Source organism: Varanus komodoensis, unplaced genomic scaffold (genome assembly GCF_004798865.1).
Source record: "Varanus komodoensis strain SLA01 unplaced genomic scaffold, ASM479886v1 scaffold9, whole genome shotgun sequence".
Lineage (NCBI taxonomy): Eukaryota > Metazoa > Chordata > Lepidosauria > Squamata > Varanidae > Varanus > Varanus komodoensis.
In genome coordinates this window covers 26,511,988-26,526,055 of record NW_025336598.1, presented here as the reverse complement: position 1 = coordinate 26,526,055, position 14,068 = coordinate 26,511,988, and the positions used below count along the sequence as shown (strand labels likewise).

At 41.1% G+C, this 14,068-nt stretch overlaps 1 protein-coding gene across 3 annotated transcripts in view; it reads right to left on the bottom strand.

Moving 5' to 3' along the window:
• Positions 1 to 7,315: 7,315 nt before the first annotated feature.
• OLA1 (Obg like ATPase 1) overlaps positions 7,316 to 14,068 on the bottom strand; it is a 113,954-nt gene continuing 107,201 nt past the window's right edge. For all 3 annotated transcript variants that reach the window (XM_044417727.1, XM_044417726.1, XM_044417728.1), the window contains 2 exons: positions 13,553 to 13,675; positions 7,316 to 7,461 (listed from right to left, as the gene is read on the bottom strand). In XM_044417727.1, coding sequence (XP_044273662.1) covers positions 7,360 to 7,461; positions 13,553 to 13,675 — 225 coding nt within the window. In that variant the 3' untranslated portion in view covers positions 7,316 to 7,359. The remainder of the gene's footprint in view (positions 7,462 to 13,552; positions 13,676 to 14,068) is intronic.

The window sequence follows — 14,068 nt, the reverse complement described above, 5'->3', positions numbered from 1 at the left end:
TTTCTGCAGTTATTGCAGCTGGTGAGGTTTCATATGGGGAAGCGGAATCCATCCATGCACTGGCAAAAACTAGTACCATGAACTCTCCGAAGTGAATGTGAAGCACGTTTACAGCTGTCTTGCTGCTGTCACTCCGTGTATTCCAAAAGCTTGGGAAGGAAAGGAGCTGTTCTTGGCAGTGGCTGCGGTGTGATTTGAAACCGGCCTGTGAGTGCTTGCTGGCCGGCCGGCTGGTGGGTGCTGAGGATTCCTTCGGAAGATGCCTTCAGGGCACAATTACTCTGCAGACACTCCAATGCTATAGGTCATCTTCCACCCAGGAGAGCTGAAGAGCCCTTGCGCTCCCACATTCGATTCCACTGCTAGAGATCCAATGCCTTTCAAAGGTATTGATCAGCAGACTGCGTATTACTTATAATTTACAATTTTCAGCCACAGGCTTTGTTCAGGGAGATTATAGCGGCAGCCACTCAGCAATACCAGTTTGGCCTGAAAAAGATTCTTTGCCTCATGTGCTTTCTGATTGTCTCCAGCTGTGCTAATATGACGATTCGCTCCTTTATTTGGGTTATCTCTTTTTCACCTTAGATGGTCTTGTAAAACCTGAATGGTACTAGAGATTTACCAAACCCAAAGACTAAATTGTAGGGATTTTGCTCTGCTTTCTTGTCCATTTGTCAAGGGGGAGGAGAGACATGAGCACACTTCAAACGGCCAGGCAAATATGGAGCTTTTCCAGTTCAGTTTATATTTCTTCATGCAAACCTTCCAGCTCTTTTGCTTCAAAGAGCACTGGTTAAGCTATATTGATCAACTGCGACACAAAAGCACTGCTACTTCGGAATACTTGATTTGAAACAACTCTATCTCATACGAAAAACAACAACAGCAACTTCATTCCAATACCACCCCATAGCTGAAGCTCTCTGGGTGGTTTACAGCAGTCCATAGAAACAAGAAAATGAAACACAGTAAAAATGGTGATACCAAAATATGCTTTAAAACTGCACCACCTGTATTTGAAAGACATGTTTCAAGAAGATAAGCCATGGTCACTTTTTTAGGTGTGTGTAACGCTCAGGCTGAGATGCGCCATTTTTCAGCGAGTGCTGCAGTGCTCTCTGAAGCTAGAAACAGAAAAGCTAATCCTGGAACATCTGAAGTGGTGGAAAAGAATGGCCGGGGGACGGGGGGACGGAGGCTTTTCAGGAGGCAGCAACCCCAAATATAGGAAGAGTCTCTCCTGCAGCACTGCCAGTCATGTTTCCCCTGTATGTCCAGTGGTGACAGATTCCGCATACCACTCAGTTTATGAAGGAATAGTTCACATGTCCCCTCATCAGAAACGTGGCATAAAAATAAACCACCAGCAGATCCCTCTCCTTATAGTCCCTCTTGTTCTAAAGCACCAAACTAGTCAGATTATAGGAACTAGTCCTATTTTGGCTAACGTACTTTCTAGTTAACCGTTTGGGCTTAATTTGTGTATTTTTGTGGCTGCCACTTGAATATAGATGCATCAGTTCCACTAAGGAAAATGGGAGAGGACTCATGGGTACTGATGATTGAGCAAAACAACTTTGGGAGAGTGAAGGTGTTGCCTTTAGTTGCTGCTAAATTCATGGGCTTGCACTAGAACCTGCTGAGGAAACACCATTTTTATGCCATTTATGCGGGTTCTCACCCACTTATGCCTCAGAGTCCTTGCAAAAGAAAAAGGCACACATAAAAAAGCATGCTGGTTTTCAGCTTGGTGCAACAGGGTTCTGCAACTTCAGCATTTGACCCAACCTAATTACAGAAGGGTCAGTGCAAGGCTTGCTCCAGTATCTACACGAAACTGTTTAGAATACTTATCCTTTAACTTTGCTTTTGATATATTAAGGGGGTTAGGAGCTGTCTCTTACTATTCTACCATCTGAACAAATCTTAGCCCATGAATCCCTGGGGGATGCTCAGCTAGATCGTTCCAGAACGATTTGTCTTGACTTCACGAGGCAGTTTGGTGTTACCCAGAACCAGTTGATCCCATTCATGAAGTCAAAAGGGCTCTGCGCATCAGGTGACCTGTGCGGACCCCATGGCTGTGTGATAGCCTTGTTTGCATCCTTGCAAAAAACGTTTCCTTTCATAGCAAGCTGGGCCCTGGTCTCACCAAGGAAGCTCAAGCTGCGATGGTTTAAGCCAGCCTGCTTCAAAGCTGTAATAATATTGTCACAATTTCTACTACAGCCTTCCACACTTTCCCTGAACCTTGTCAGTTCAGGCAGCAAAAGAGAGGAGCCAGAGGCCTGTTGGATAACACATGCCATGTAATCTCTGAGCCACTACGCAGATATAAAAAAAACTATTCCAGCAACACCGATGCCCCAATTTTAACAAGTCTTCTTGTATTTTACAGAAAACATGGCACAGTCTACAGCCACACATGGCACAAAGTAAAACACTATGGCTTTAACACTCCTTTTGTGTGTGCAGGGAATTCATGTACTTTTTTTAAAAAAAGTTTTACCTTCTGGATTATTAGCAACTGTTTCGAAATCAGCACCGTGCATTTTAACCTAACCTTTAAAATACGCCCACCCCACATCAGTGCCATGATCCTATACTTTTGTTAGGAAACTCACTAGGTATTTAGAAGAGGAAATAAACTATCTTTATACTGAAAGGCAATTGTTTTGGTGGTTTACAAATTACAGTTTCTTTCAAAGAAAGATCAAAAATACTGACTTGGTTTCTTCAGCAAGCAGGTCCCATTTTCAATCTGAGAACACAAATGCCACATCTCACATGTCTTCTAGAACGGCTGCTATATATACTTGTTTTAGAAGCTCAATTGGCCTGTACCGAAATTCTGGAGGTAGGAATGTGTGAACAGTTTGACAATTTCTAACCTCCTCCTCCTCCTATGAAGGCCTCACAAACACCATTAATATCACAGATACAAAACTTTGGTATTAGTCCATATTCCCCTCTCAAAGTGATGAGGATGTATTTTCCAAACTACCCAAATCTCCACTAATAGCACAGACAGATATATCTAGTGGGGGCAATTTTTCAGCTCCTTGTAAAAACTGAAGGCGAAGGTGGCTGTTGTCAATCATTACATGCATTAGGCCATTACTTACTAGTTCTCCACCTAAATTGCTCTGTAAAAGCGCTATAGAGCTATTGTGCACCGTGCCAAGCACGGCCGTCCTGTTCGTGCAAGATCTTGCTTAACCAGGGAGCCTCATTCCTGCGTGCCACTATGTCACAGGTTAAGCAAAGCCTACTGTTTCTTTGGGACACTCATTTGTAATAGCAGAAATACCATTTTCGCTGTGGGAAGGGAAAACGACTCACTATGCTAGAAAGTATTCTGAAGAGTCTTACAACTCCAGACTGACCAAATTTCCCAAATTTCAAATGTAATTGACTGGGATAGTATCACAGACATTCAAAGCCATGGGTTGCATCCAGTGCTGTCATTCCACTGCTGAGAATAGTTCCATCAGTGAAACCAGGAAAAGAACAATTCCTCTCTCTGTGTAGCCTTTGACACACACTCAAAAAACTGATCTGGAGAAGTGGGAAACTCCTGGAGAACTATTTTTGGGTGGCACAGAGAGCAGGAGGGAAGAGGGAGAGAGAAAGCCCTGCTGTGCTCAGACTTTCACTAGGATTTAATGTACTATTCATAGCTACAATAGCATGCATATTGCATTGCAGGCTCAAACATTATAGCAGCTATATGGCAGAAGAAAACTTAACCTTACAAGTAGGAGAGGAGCTCATGAAAGTAGGACTGTGCTTTCATTTGAATCTGAATTCTCAGCTGAGTCAGCTGAAGTCTTTAATTTGCTCTCGAACTTTGTGACTATTCAGAGTTCATGCTATTTATTTGTATACGTGTCTCCTGTGGACTTATTTGTAGATATTCTGCATTAGACTCTGATCATTCTCTTGCCTTTAACCAAGTAAGGAAGCACTCCAGCATGGCAAAAGAGGCCGAGTGCTAAGATGTGATGGGAAAGAATCAAATTCCCTTGGACACTAGCAAAGATTAGTGAGAATAGTCAATTTGCTGAAAATATTTTATGTATTAATTTTAATTCCATTTCCCAGATACTACTGGATAGCTGTTCTTCTTCCAGGAGCTCACTAAGCAAGGCATTCAATGAAGAAACCATCTGTAGTCAGTGGTGCTTGACAGAACTTCATCCAGTGGTACTTGCCACTATAGCTGATCTTTAGGACAGACACCTTAAGATCCTACAAGGTGCCCCAGGATTAAGGATGTGTGAGGAATCCACCTTTAGGGTGGGGATCTATTGGATTCCCCTGCTTCAGCTCCCCAGACTGTGCCGTGCTTTCTCACAGGTGAGAGTCCAACTTGATAAATGTTCAGGTGGGCACTAGCCAAGAATTGGGCTTGTCCGAATGCTGCACAAGAAGGTTGCCACTTGTGCAACTGGAATTCTGCGGGCATTTGTGGATGGCCTTTTGGCTTGGCTCATTTCTTAAGCCAGGGCTGAGCACTAGAAGGCCGATGAACAGATCCTGAGAGGATCATTGCAGTCCTACCCAGGACAACATCTCAGAAGGCCAAGATTATAGGTTTCAAGGTCAGCTTGAGAAGCTGGTTCTCCTCACAACATCCTGCCTTGTCTACACTTAAAATAGCACAAATTACTGGTGCTATTACGCAACTCTCTTTGTGATATGGCCATGTCCTACCGGGAACTTTCAGAAAAGATGGTTGGCCAATACTATTCTCATAAAATAACAGTCCTATGCTTGTGGTAAGAAGAGCCACCATCAAGCTTGATTCTGTTGACACTACTTTACAAAACAAATGCATTTTATTTTTAACATGCTACAAAATATTGAAATGGGAAAACCTTCAAGCCACCAGACTGCTGGCACAGAGTGGAGGTACGTGGAGGCCTGCTGGGAAGGAGGGAGGGAAGGGAATTCTGCTCACACAGTAGTATTTAACTTAGTGCTATTTACTGTAATATTTAAACTTTTCAAGGTTTTTTTTCAGGGGGGAAAATCAAGTATGTAATGTGTTTAGCAAGACTATGCTTTGATAATTAAAGAAAACTACATACCCAAATTATTTTTGGATTGAATATTCATAAACTGTCCAGAAAACCCTATGGATGGTGGTATATAAATGAAATAAATAAATAAACATCCAGTTCTAAGTGTGAACTCCCTTTTTAATAGAAATAGCTATTCATCCCTCACAGTGACTAAAACAAGGGAAACTGTCTGCAAAACACACAGCTTTTCTGTATCAAATGCAGCTCAAATAAAGAGATCGATATTTTACAATACAGGGTAGTCCCCAGGTTAAGAACAAGTTCCATTCCTGAGAATGTCCTTAAGTCAGATTTGTAGGGAAGTCAGAGCACACAAGCAAGCCAAATGTTTGTATGTATACATTTTACCTTTCTATGCATATACAACACTTAAGAAACACGTCTGTATTCACTAAAACACCTTAAACACAGTACAGCATTGTAATAATAATACAGTCATAATAAAGTAACTACAGGAGAGAGAGAAAATCTGTCATTATGTATAAAGCATTGTAAAAACAAATAAAAGAAACAGTTCTTAAAACAATTTAGAACATTCTTGAAGTAACATTAAGTCTAACATTAGCTGATAATGATGGCGATGGACCTGGTGCTGGAGAGTTAGGGTTTGACTGTGCTGCTGGAGGCAGGCGGTGGGGTTAACCACTGGAGTGGCTTTCTTGAAGTAGGCCTCAAGGGTTGCTGGTATGGCCATTTTCTTTTTCTCATCAGAAATGGCTTTGTAGCCGCTGAGAGCCTGGTTACAAGGGCAAATGCTAAAGAAAACCCAAAGGGAAGTAGGTGCTCTATGCTTGGTATGCTTAAGCATTGGAACAAAAAGTTGTGAATACTGTATCTCTAGGGAACTAGGCTGCCACTGAGAAACAACAACAAACATGTCACGTAGTTCCGTAGAGATAGCCACAAGTATTTCTAGCGCAAAGCTGTGAACACCTCAAGCAAACCACATGGCCACTGATAATGCATTGCCAAATGCGCCATGTAGTTCTCTAGATATATCCACGACTTTTCCCTAGAGATATTCATAAAGGGTTTTCTGACCGTCTGCACATTCATAAGTACAGGTTGTTCACAATCCAGACGTTCGTAACCCAGGGACTACCTGTGGGTAGGGCTATGGTGTGTAGGATTAGAAATGGAAAGCACTACAGAGCAGTCTGGGTATGACATCACCAGTGTTCCCTATTTACAAATGATGGGACTTCATGGAAGTATTTGTCTGAAGTCAAACACCTGTATATTTGCCCATTTAAAAGTATCAACTTTAAAACCGTAACAACAGTCTCAAGGTGAAAACACACACACAGTGGAGGTTGGAGCTTTTCCTTTTACAATTTGCAGAAAACTGTCCCGCAACAGTATGCTCCTAGAAGGACTGAAAGCATCCGAGTGATGCAGCCCCTTCCTTCTCAAGACCCTGCTGCTTGACCTACAATCTTGCGCTCAGAGGACAACACATTGAAATGTAATGATTAAACATGTTCCAGGAAAGTCACATTTACAGTATTTTTGCAGAAGTGTTCAGAGGACATGATTTAAACCGACTATCTTTGTGTTCTCTCAAAGCCAGTTAAATACAGTATCTCTTTATCCTGTTGCACATCCACTCGAAAGTGCTAGCAATCTACCAATATATTAACTTTTCTGAGACAAATCACTGGGCACCCCAATAATCTAATCCCAATGAAAGGCTCTCTTTTAAGATACAATTGTAGCTGCCCCACACTGCCGGTTACTGCATCATACACATGTCTTAAAATTCTGTAATCAGCATCCACCAGGTGCCATATCACATTCAGCACACCACATTCAGTCAATACAGACATCCCCAAACACATAGAGGCTGGTTTTGTCAAATGTTTTATTGAGTGTAGACATCTGGAGTACTGTAAAACATGCATTATCTGTAGATTCAAAAAGGAGCAAGCCACATTGTCCTCACTGTCAAACATGTCAGGCTTGGCATATATGATGGAGATTAATGAAGTATCATGAGAGTAATATGGTTCCTGAAAAGCTCCTGCAATTTGGAGCAGTCTTAATCGTTTGAAATGCAGAGCAGTTCACATTTAAGTGAACTTGTATGTTCACTGGAGATGTCATAATTTAATTCAAAACAAACACGAGAGATTTCATTTTTAGGGGTTATTTGTCCTTAGGAATCCTCCCTTCTCCATCCCCCCAACCCAAGATACACCCCCCCATCTAAATAAAAACTCATATGCTTTTTGGGGTAATAGACTTTAATTCTGAGCAATGAACAGAATATTCATTTCTTCTTAGGCTGTTGAGGTGTGTTAAATTTAAAGAAGATAATATCTCCGTCTTCCACTATGTAATTTCTGCCTTGTTGTCTGTATTTCCCAGCAGCCTAGGAGAGATAAGAAACAGAATACAGTATTAAAATTATGTTTGCTACCAATACAGTATTTTAAAAAGCAGCGTATATGTTGAATAAAATACTATCCACTCAGGAAAACGACTGGTAGCTATAAACTTCTTGACTTGGGCTGAATTTGATTGACAAATATATAATCATAATTTATTCTTCACTGCTGATAGTGAAAACAACATCAGTATGAGATTCGCTTATACCATGTCAACTCTGCTTTTGCTTCACATCCCTAAACACAGATGCGTGTTATTTTATATTTTAAAAAATAGGTAACAGCATTTTAAATTCTTCTTTTAAGTTTTGCAGTGCCCTAATCTTCTTGCTGATTGAAAATAACGCTTGACTGTTTAACAAGAGAACATGTATCTTTACTAAATTTAGGATAGTCTGTATTTCTCTCACTCTTCCATCAATGAAGTAGTGTACCATATTAACCAGTCCTCTTCTGTCCTTTAATTACATATGCAAATATACTTCAAACACAATACTTGGATCCAACAAACTATGAGTGAAGAAGAAGATGTACTGGTGCTATTCTTGGCTTTCAGAGTTGCATTATAGAATAAGCACTGGTAGGTAATACAAGTTACGGTGTTTAAACTAATAAAGCATAAAAGAGAACGAGCTTAGGTGAAAAACCTTGTGCAAACAGATGAACTCCTCTGCATTTGAGGGTCACCTTTCTCTCAGCAATGCTTTTCTGCAAAGTTGCGAACGCCCTTCTATAATCAGAAGAAGCTTTGAGCTAGTAGAAGACCATCCAGCCATAGCAACCCATGCCATAAGCACCTCACATTTAGATCACCTAACACCATTCAGGGAGCAGCCCATGTTCAGAAAATACAGCCAGTGCAAAACAAAGCAGCCAAGCATTTAACACCAGTCTTGGAAGTTCTTTGCTGGCTTTCTGTCTGTTTCTGAGCTCAGTTCTGGTTCTTACCTCTAAAGCCCTAAAATGATTTTGCACCAAGAAATCTGAGAGGTTGTTTCCTCCCACAAGAATCTAGCTGGAACATACATCCTTCCTCTGGGGCACTCTCACATGGGCCACCTCCTGAAGAGTTGTGGTTGGTGGGGAGCAGAGACAGACTGTCTTGGCCAAAGTTGGTTGGCTCCCTCATTGCTGGCCTTCAGGCAACTGGCAAAACTATGTGGTTCCACTGAGGTTCTACTTGTTAAGACTGCTGTTTGATTTTTGAAGGTTTGTTTATTTTCCTGTTAGGCAGTTTATCAATTTTAGTGGAATGTTTAGGGTTTCACTGTAAATCATCTCACTGAGTGGATGGGTGATTTGGAAATAATTCCAATTACTTTTTAACAATAATTAAAAAGGGAGAGATGTTTCCTACCCTACACCCATACCACTAGTTTGAAATTTTGATCATCCTGATGCTTGGGAGTAATATAAGCAGATGGAGCGACACAGACCGAAACCGGGAAGCATCAGAAGGCAGGTGAAGCGTTCTGCCACCGGCAATGGGAAGTGGTGAGCAAGCATTCTGGTGTGTTTGGACCTGAAGGCATAAAGCCAAGCCCAGTGTAAACAAGCAAGCAGCCATGAGATGCCCACTGGGTGGAGGCTCTCCCATGTGGCCGATTGCTTAGGAACAGGCCTTGGCCCTACGACACAGAGATCGTCTCCCCGTCACTGCAAAGTAACAAAAACCAAACACAGGAGTGTCAAGGAGAAAATCAGCAGTTGTGCACTGATGTTCCGCACAGGAACTGTTTGTTTAAGATGTTTGTATGCCATCCTTTTCAAGAGCCACAGGACGGCTTACACAAAAAAAATTCCAAAATGCATAACAAAATAATATAAATAAACTGACGACCCACTCTGGCTGCTATTAAAATACGGTAATAAAATTCAGTATTAAAACTTCTTAAAATATTGATTAAATTAAAAGGTCTTAACCTGGTGCCGAAAAACATATGATGATGATGCCAGGTGGACCTCTCTGGGAGCGCATTCCATAGATGGGGCGCCACCGCAGAGAAGGCCCTCCTCCGGGTACTCTGTCTCCTAATATCTTTCATGGAGGGTTCCCGGAGGAGGGCTTCTGCTGCCGATCTCAGGGAGCGGGAGGGCAAATAGGGAAGAAGGCGTTCCTTTAGGTTTCCTGGTCCCAAGCCGTTTAGGGCTTTATAGGTAATAACCAGCACCTTGAATTGAGCCCAGACTTTGATGGGAAGCCAATGGAGCTGGTAGAGGACTGGGGTTATATGAGAATAACACCCAGTCCCCAACAGCATCCTGGCAGCTCTATTTTGAACCATCTGAAGTATCTGGACTGTCTTCAAGGGCAGCCCCACGTAAAGCGCATAAACTGGGAGCTAACCAATGCGTGCGTTACAGTTGCTAGGCAATCCTCCTCCAGGTAGGGACTCAGTTCACCACATGCAAGCAGCCTGCACGTAGTGGAATCTTAAGCAGCCGCATTGCTACAGGCATTAGGCGCAGGAGGCCCAAAGGAGGTGTGATAGGCCAGAGGTATAGAAGGCGATCATGTGGCTGGTGCAGGGGAGGGCCTTCAATATTTTTCTTAGCCACAGAACAGCTTTAAGAAGAAGCGGATTAAATGTCACAGTGTGTTCTTTGCAGAAGTTTGTGTTTTGGGCAAGTTTTTAGAGACAGGGAGTGCCACAAGCTGCAGAAACTGAAACAAGCCAGGACCATCGACAAACAAAATTACATCCAGAGAATACATTTATTACATAAGAGTGCTATTTTTCTCCCTGTGTCTCCTAAATTATTTTTGCCAACTATAATTTGTCCTATCAGGAAAGAATGGGCCAGAACTAATCAAGTGAAGAGAGAAAAGATGTTTATATGCTTACACTCAAGAAAGTTATTTACAGCGCAAATTAAACAAAATAGAAAGAAGACATTCTACTTTGTTTCCAGAGGCAACTTTTTCTAAGACTCTACAGCAAGAAAATTGGCTACAAAATGCCATAATACCTATAAGAGTAGATAGATTAAGCTATCAGAAGACCAGTTTCTGCTAAGATAATGGACCTGCTGTTTCCTCTCTTTTGGTGACTTGGATCATGAAGATCCATTACCTTGTTTACAATTTGAAACGGCACGACATTATAAGCCCAACATATATTCAAGCATTTCAGAAGCAACACACTTGTATAATGAACTGGCAATGCTACGAGCGATGTCTACAGCCAGGAATACTTCGTTTTGTTAGTGACATGTACCGATTGGTCTATAAATGTAAGCCACACTTAAGATCATGCAATAAAACACATCTGGGATTGGCAACTGGTGGCTGTCCTCCTGTCCAAGCATGTGCTGCAACATCCATTCCTTCTTCGCTTCCATTCCTCTTTTTCCCGTTCTCTCCCACATCCCTTTGATGGCTGCTGGGCAGAATACAAAGCAAGCCAGCCAGCAAACAAGGAAGCCATTTGAAGCAATGGGATTGGGAGAGAGAAGACCCATCATTGCTAGTGAGTGGCACCTGAGAGACACACAACGGTTCAGATCCGCATTCTCTGCCTCTCTACATTGTGCATGCATGACTCTACCTCCCTCCCAAATCCCAAGCTGTTTCACACAGCAGGCCGGTGCTTCTCTGGCTTCTGGGCTGGCAACGAAGGGCAGCGGGGAACACATATCCTGAGGCGGGAACAACTTGTGGGCACTCAGATCAGCTTTGGGCGATCCAAGAGCATGAGGAGGCACATGCAGGGCCATTGCTAGGCATGGCTGTGACTCGTAATACTTCCCCTCTTTTCTACAGGAAGAAAAGGAGGAGGCGCAGAGAGAAAGGCAGGTATTAGAATGGGGGAACATGTGCAGGAGAAGGGAGTAGCAACAACATGACTTTCTGGCAGCCAACTTTGGGCCCTACCAGCAAAACTAACAGCTGATTCAGAAAATATACCATTTTCTCGTGTAGAAAGCTTGCAGAGAGTTGCTTAATGTTCAAGCATTCTCTGAGTAGCATGTTTCATTCAAAGTGGCTGTGTTCATTGTTTCCACAAAGTGGGCACAGTCACTTTTAATTAAATACATTCTGACATACTAATACAAGTATTATGTATTTTAGCTACCAGTTCACAATTAATTAAAAGTGACTGTGTTCCTTTAAATTCCCTGGAGGCCATTTAATCCATTTTCATTGCTATCAGAAACACTGGCTGAAAAAAAAAAATCAATACCCATTTGTGAATCTTGAGTATGTATTAAACAAGACACGTCTAACCAGTTCATTTGCACTTGAAAGCAGCCATCTGTAGAAGCCAGCTTTGCCTAAGCAGATATGATTGCTAATAATGTGATATCCCTGTAGACTACAAAGCCCACACAGAGCTTTTCAGTGCATAGTTCACAGCACTGGCATTAAATTAGTTATGCTGTACTGGTGTTAGACACACACAAAATAAACTTAAAAATTGATCAGCTTCACAATATACAAAGCAACCAGCAGCCATGACCACTGTTGTTTCAACTGAATCCGGAAACTCCCAAAATCAACTTTGAAATACAAACAGAAATAAATGGTGGCCTGCATTGTTTACAATAACAATCTGCCCCAATACACAGACAATGTAATGTTCAGCTTTTCCCCAGATTCTAATTCCTTACAACACAGCATTTTCTAAAGGGAGATGTTTACGGACTTAAAATGATTTTCAGCTTGTGCGATTTCTTTGGGCGTGGAAAAATTAAACCAAAACATCAGTAAAAACTTTTGACAATCACAATGTAGCTTTTGTGCAATACACTTCAAATTCATATGTAACTGTAAGGAGTGATCCAATATCATTTATAATTTGACAAGTGAACAATCTTCTTGACTTTAAAAACATGTGAGATTTATTTATTTATGACTGTGGTTTACTTGTAGGGCTTGAAGGCAACTTCATTTTTATAAGATGGCTCGCATGCCACAACAAACCAATTATAATGGGATTCCCCCCCACACACATCATTGCTCACACTTCCTGTGATTCAAATGGACCTATTAAAACCCTGCTGCTCAGTACAATCTTCTTTAGTGAAAATAAGCTACATCTGAAATTACATTATTGCATCCCTCACAAGCTATCAAATCGAAGATAATGAGATACAGTCATGAAAATCTTTTAATGCATTATCTGCTAGGATGCTTTGGCTATTGCACCAGCTTAATTTAACACCTTCTCCCTTTATATACACTACTAAGAAACAAACATGCCCAAAAAACCAAAAAGCCAAATGATAGCACATTAAAAACTGAAACCTTGCTTCTTTAGGCTTCAAACAACAGGAAAGATTTTAAAAAATGTGGTTCTTTCACTCCAGATGCAATAAAACCTAAATCTGATTGTATCTGTGATTATCTGATAAAAACACAGGTAACTGCTGTTAGCAGGGCACAACTCTGGGCACCTATCAGCCTCTGCCCTCTAGTGTTTGGAAAGGAGATCAAACTCCCCATCTTCCTAACGATAGATAAGGCTAGATGCCATCGGTCAGAAAAAGGGTTTCCTTCCAAGAGACGGATGTAGCTATAATAAATGGAATAATCAAATAGTAACATTTTCAGGTGCCATAATTAGTGGAAAATTCTGAAATTATCTGCTCAAATATCTTTTTATGGAATGTGTGTTTTCTTCAATTTACAAAGAGGTTAAAAACTTCAATAGGATATAATAAACCATTCCCTTAAATATGCACTGAAGAACTATGACCTCATTATGTCATTTGCTACATTTCTTATTTTTACAGAACAAATGGCTATGTTTTGTATTTTTTGGAATGATACGAGAATGGCCTAACACCTCTTTAATGGCCTAAAACAATGCAGTTACAATGTACTGTTGTCCAGTATGAAACTTTAGTCCTGAATTGTCCCAGTAACTGTCATACCTTAATATATTAAGTTGCTGTATCTTTAACAGCATCTTATTTGGGGGGGGGGGGGGGGGGGCAGTGTGCCTGTGTTGCATTATTAGCACTGACTGTCAGGTTCACTTATCACTGGGGACTTCTCTCCAATGAAGTCCTAAAATAGGAAATGGCGTAAAGGAAAGGAAAGGATAGGATGGAATGGGATGGCGAGTTCACCTTGACAGCTGCTTCTGAGCCTCCTTCCTTAAAATCTTCATATTTCATTACTTCAGCCATAATGAATCCTTTTTCAAAATCAGTGTGAATCTTCCCTGCTGCCTGAGGAGCCTTCGTCCCTTTCTGTCAAATGGAAAACAAGGAGAAAATTAATTCTATTTAGGAAGATGGATTGTTCAAGAAAGGTTTCACTATTGAAATGTGCTTTCAAGATCTGTTGAAATTTAGTCTCGTATCAGTTAAAACATCAAGAATCCAAATAGGTAATTTTCAGTACTGGGTCACAGACCGATACCTTGAACAGATAAAAACAAAATGTTAAGGAAGGACAAGCTTTGTTTTTCCCTAATCAACAGCTGTATTGATTTTGGATATGGTGTACTTTGTGCAAGAATCCAGCCTTCCAATGAAAGAGAAGTAAACATGATAAATAACTTTTAAAACTACAATTCTTGGTCCTTAATTGGAATAAATACTTCTAATTATCCTAATTTTTTTAATAAAAGTACTTTACTT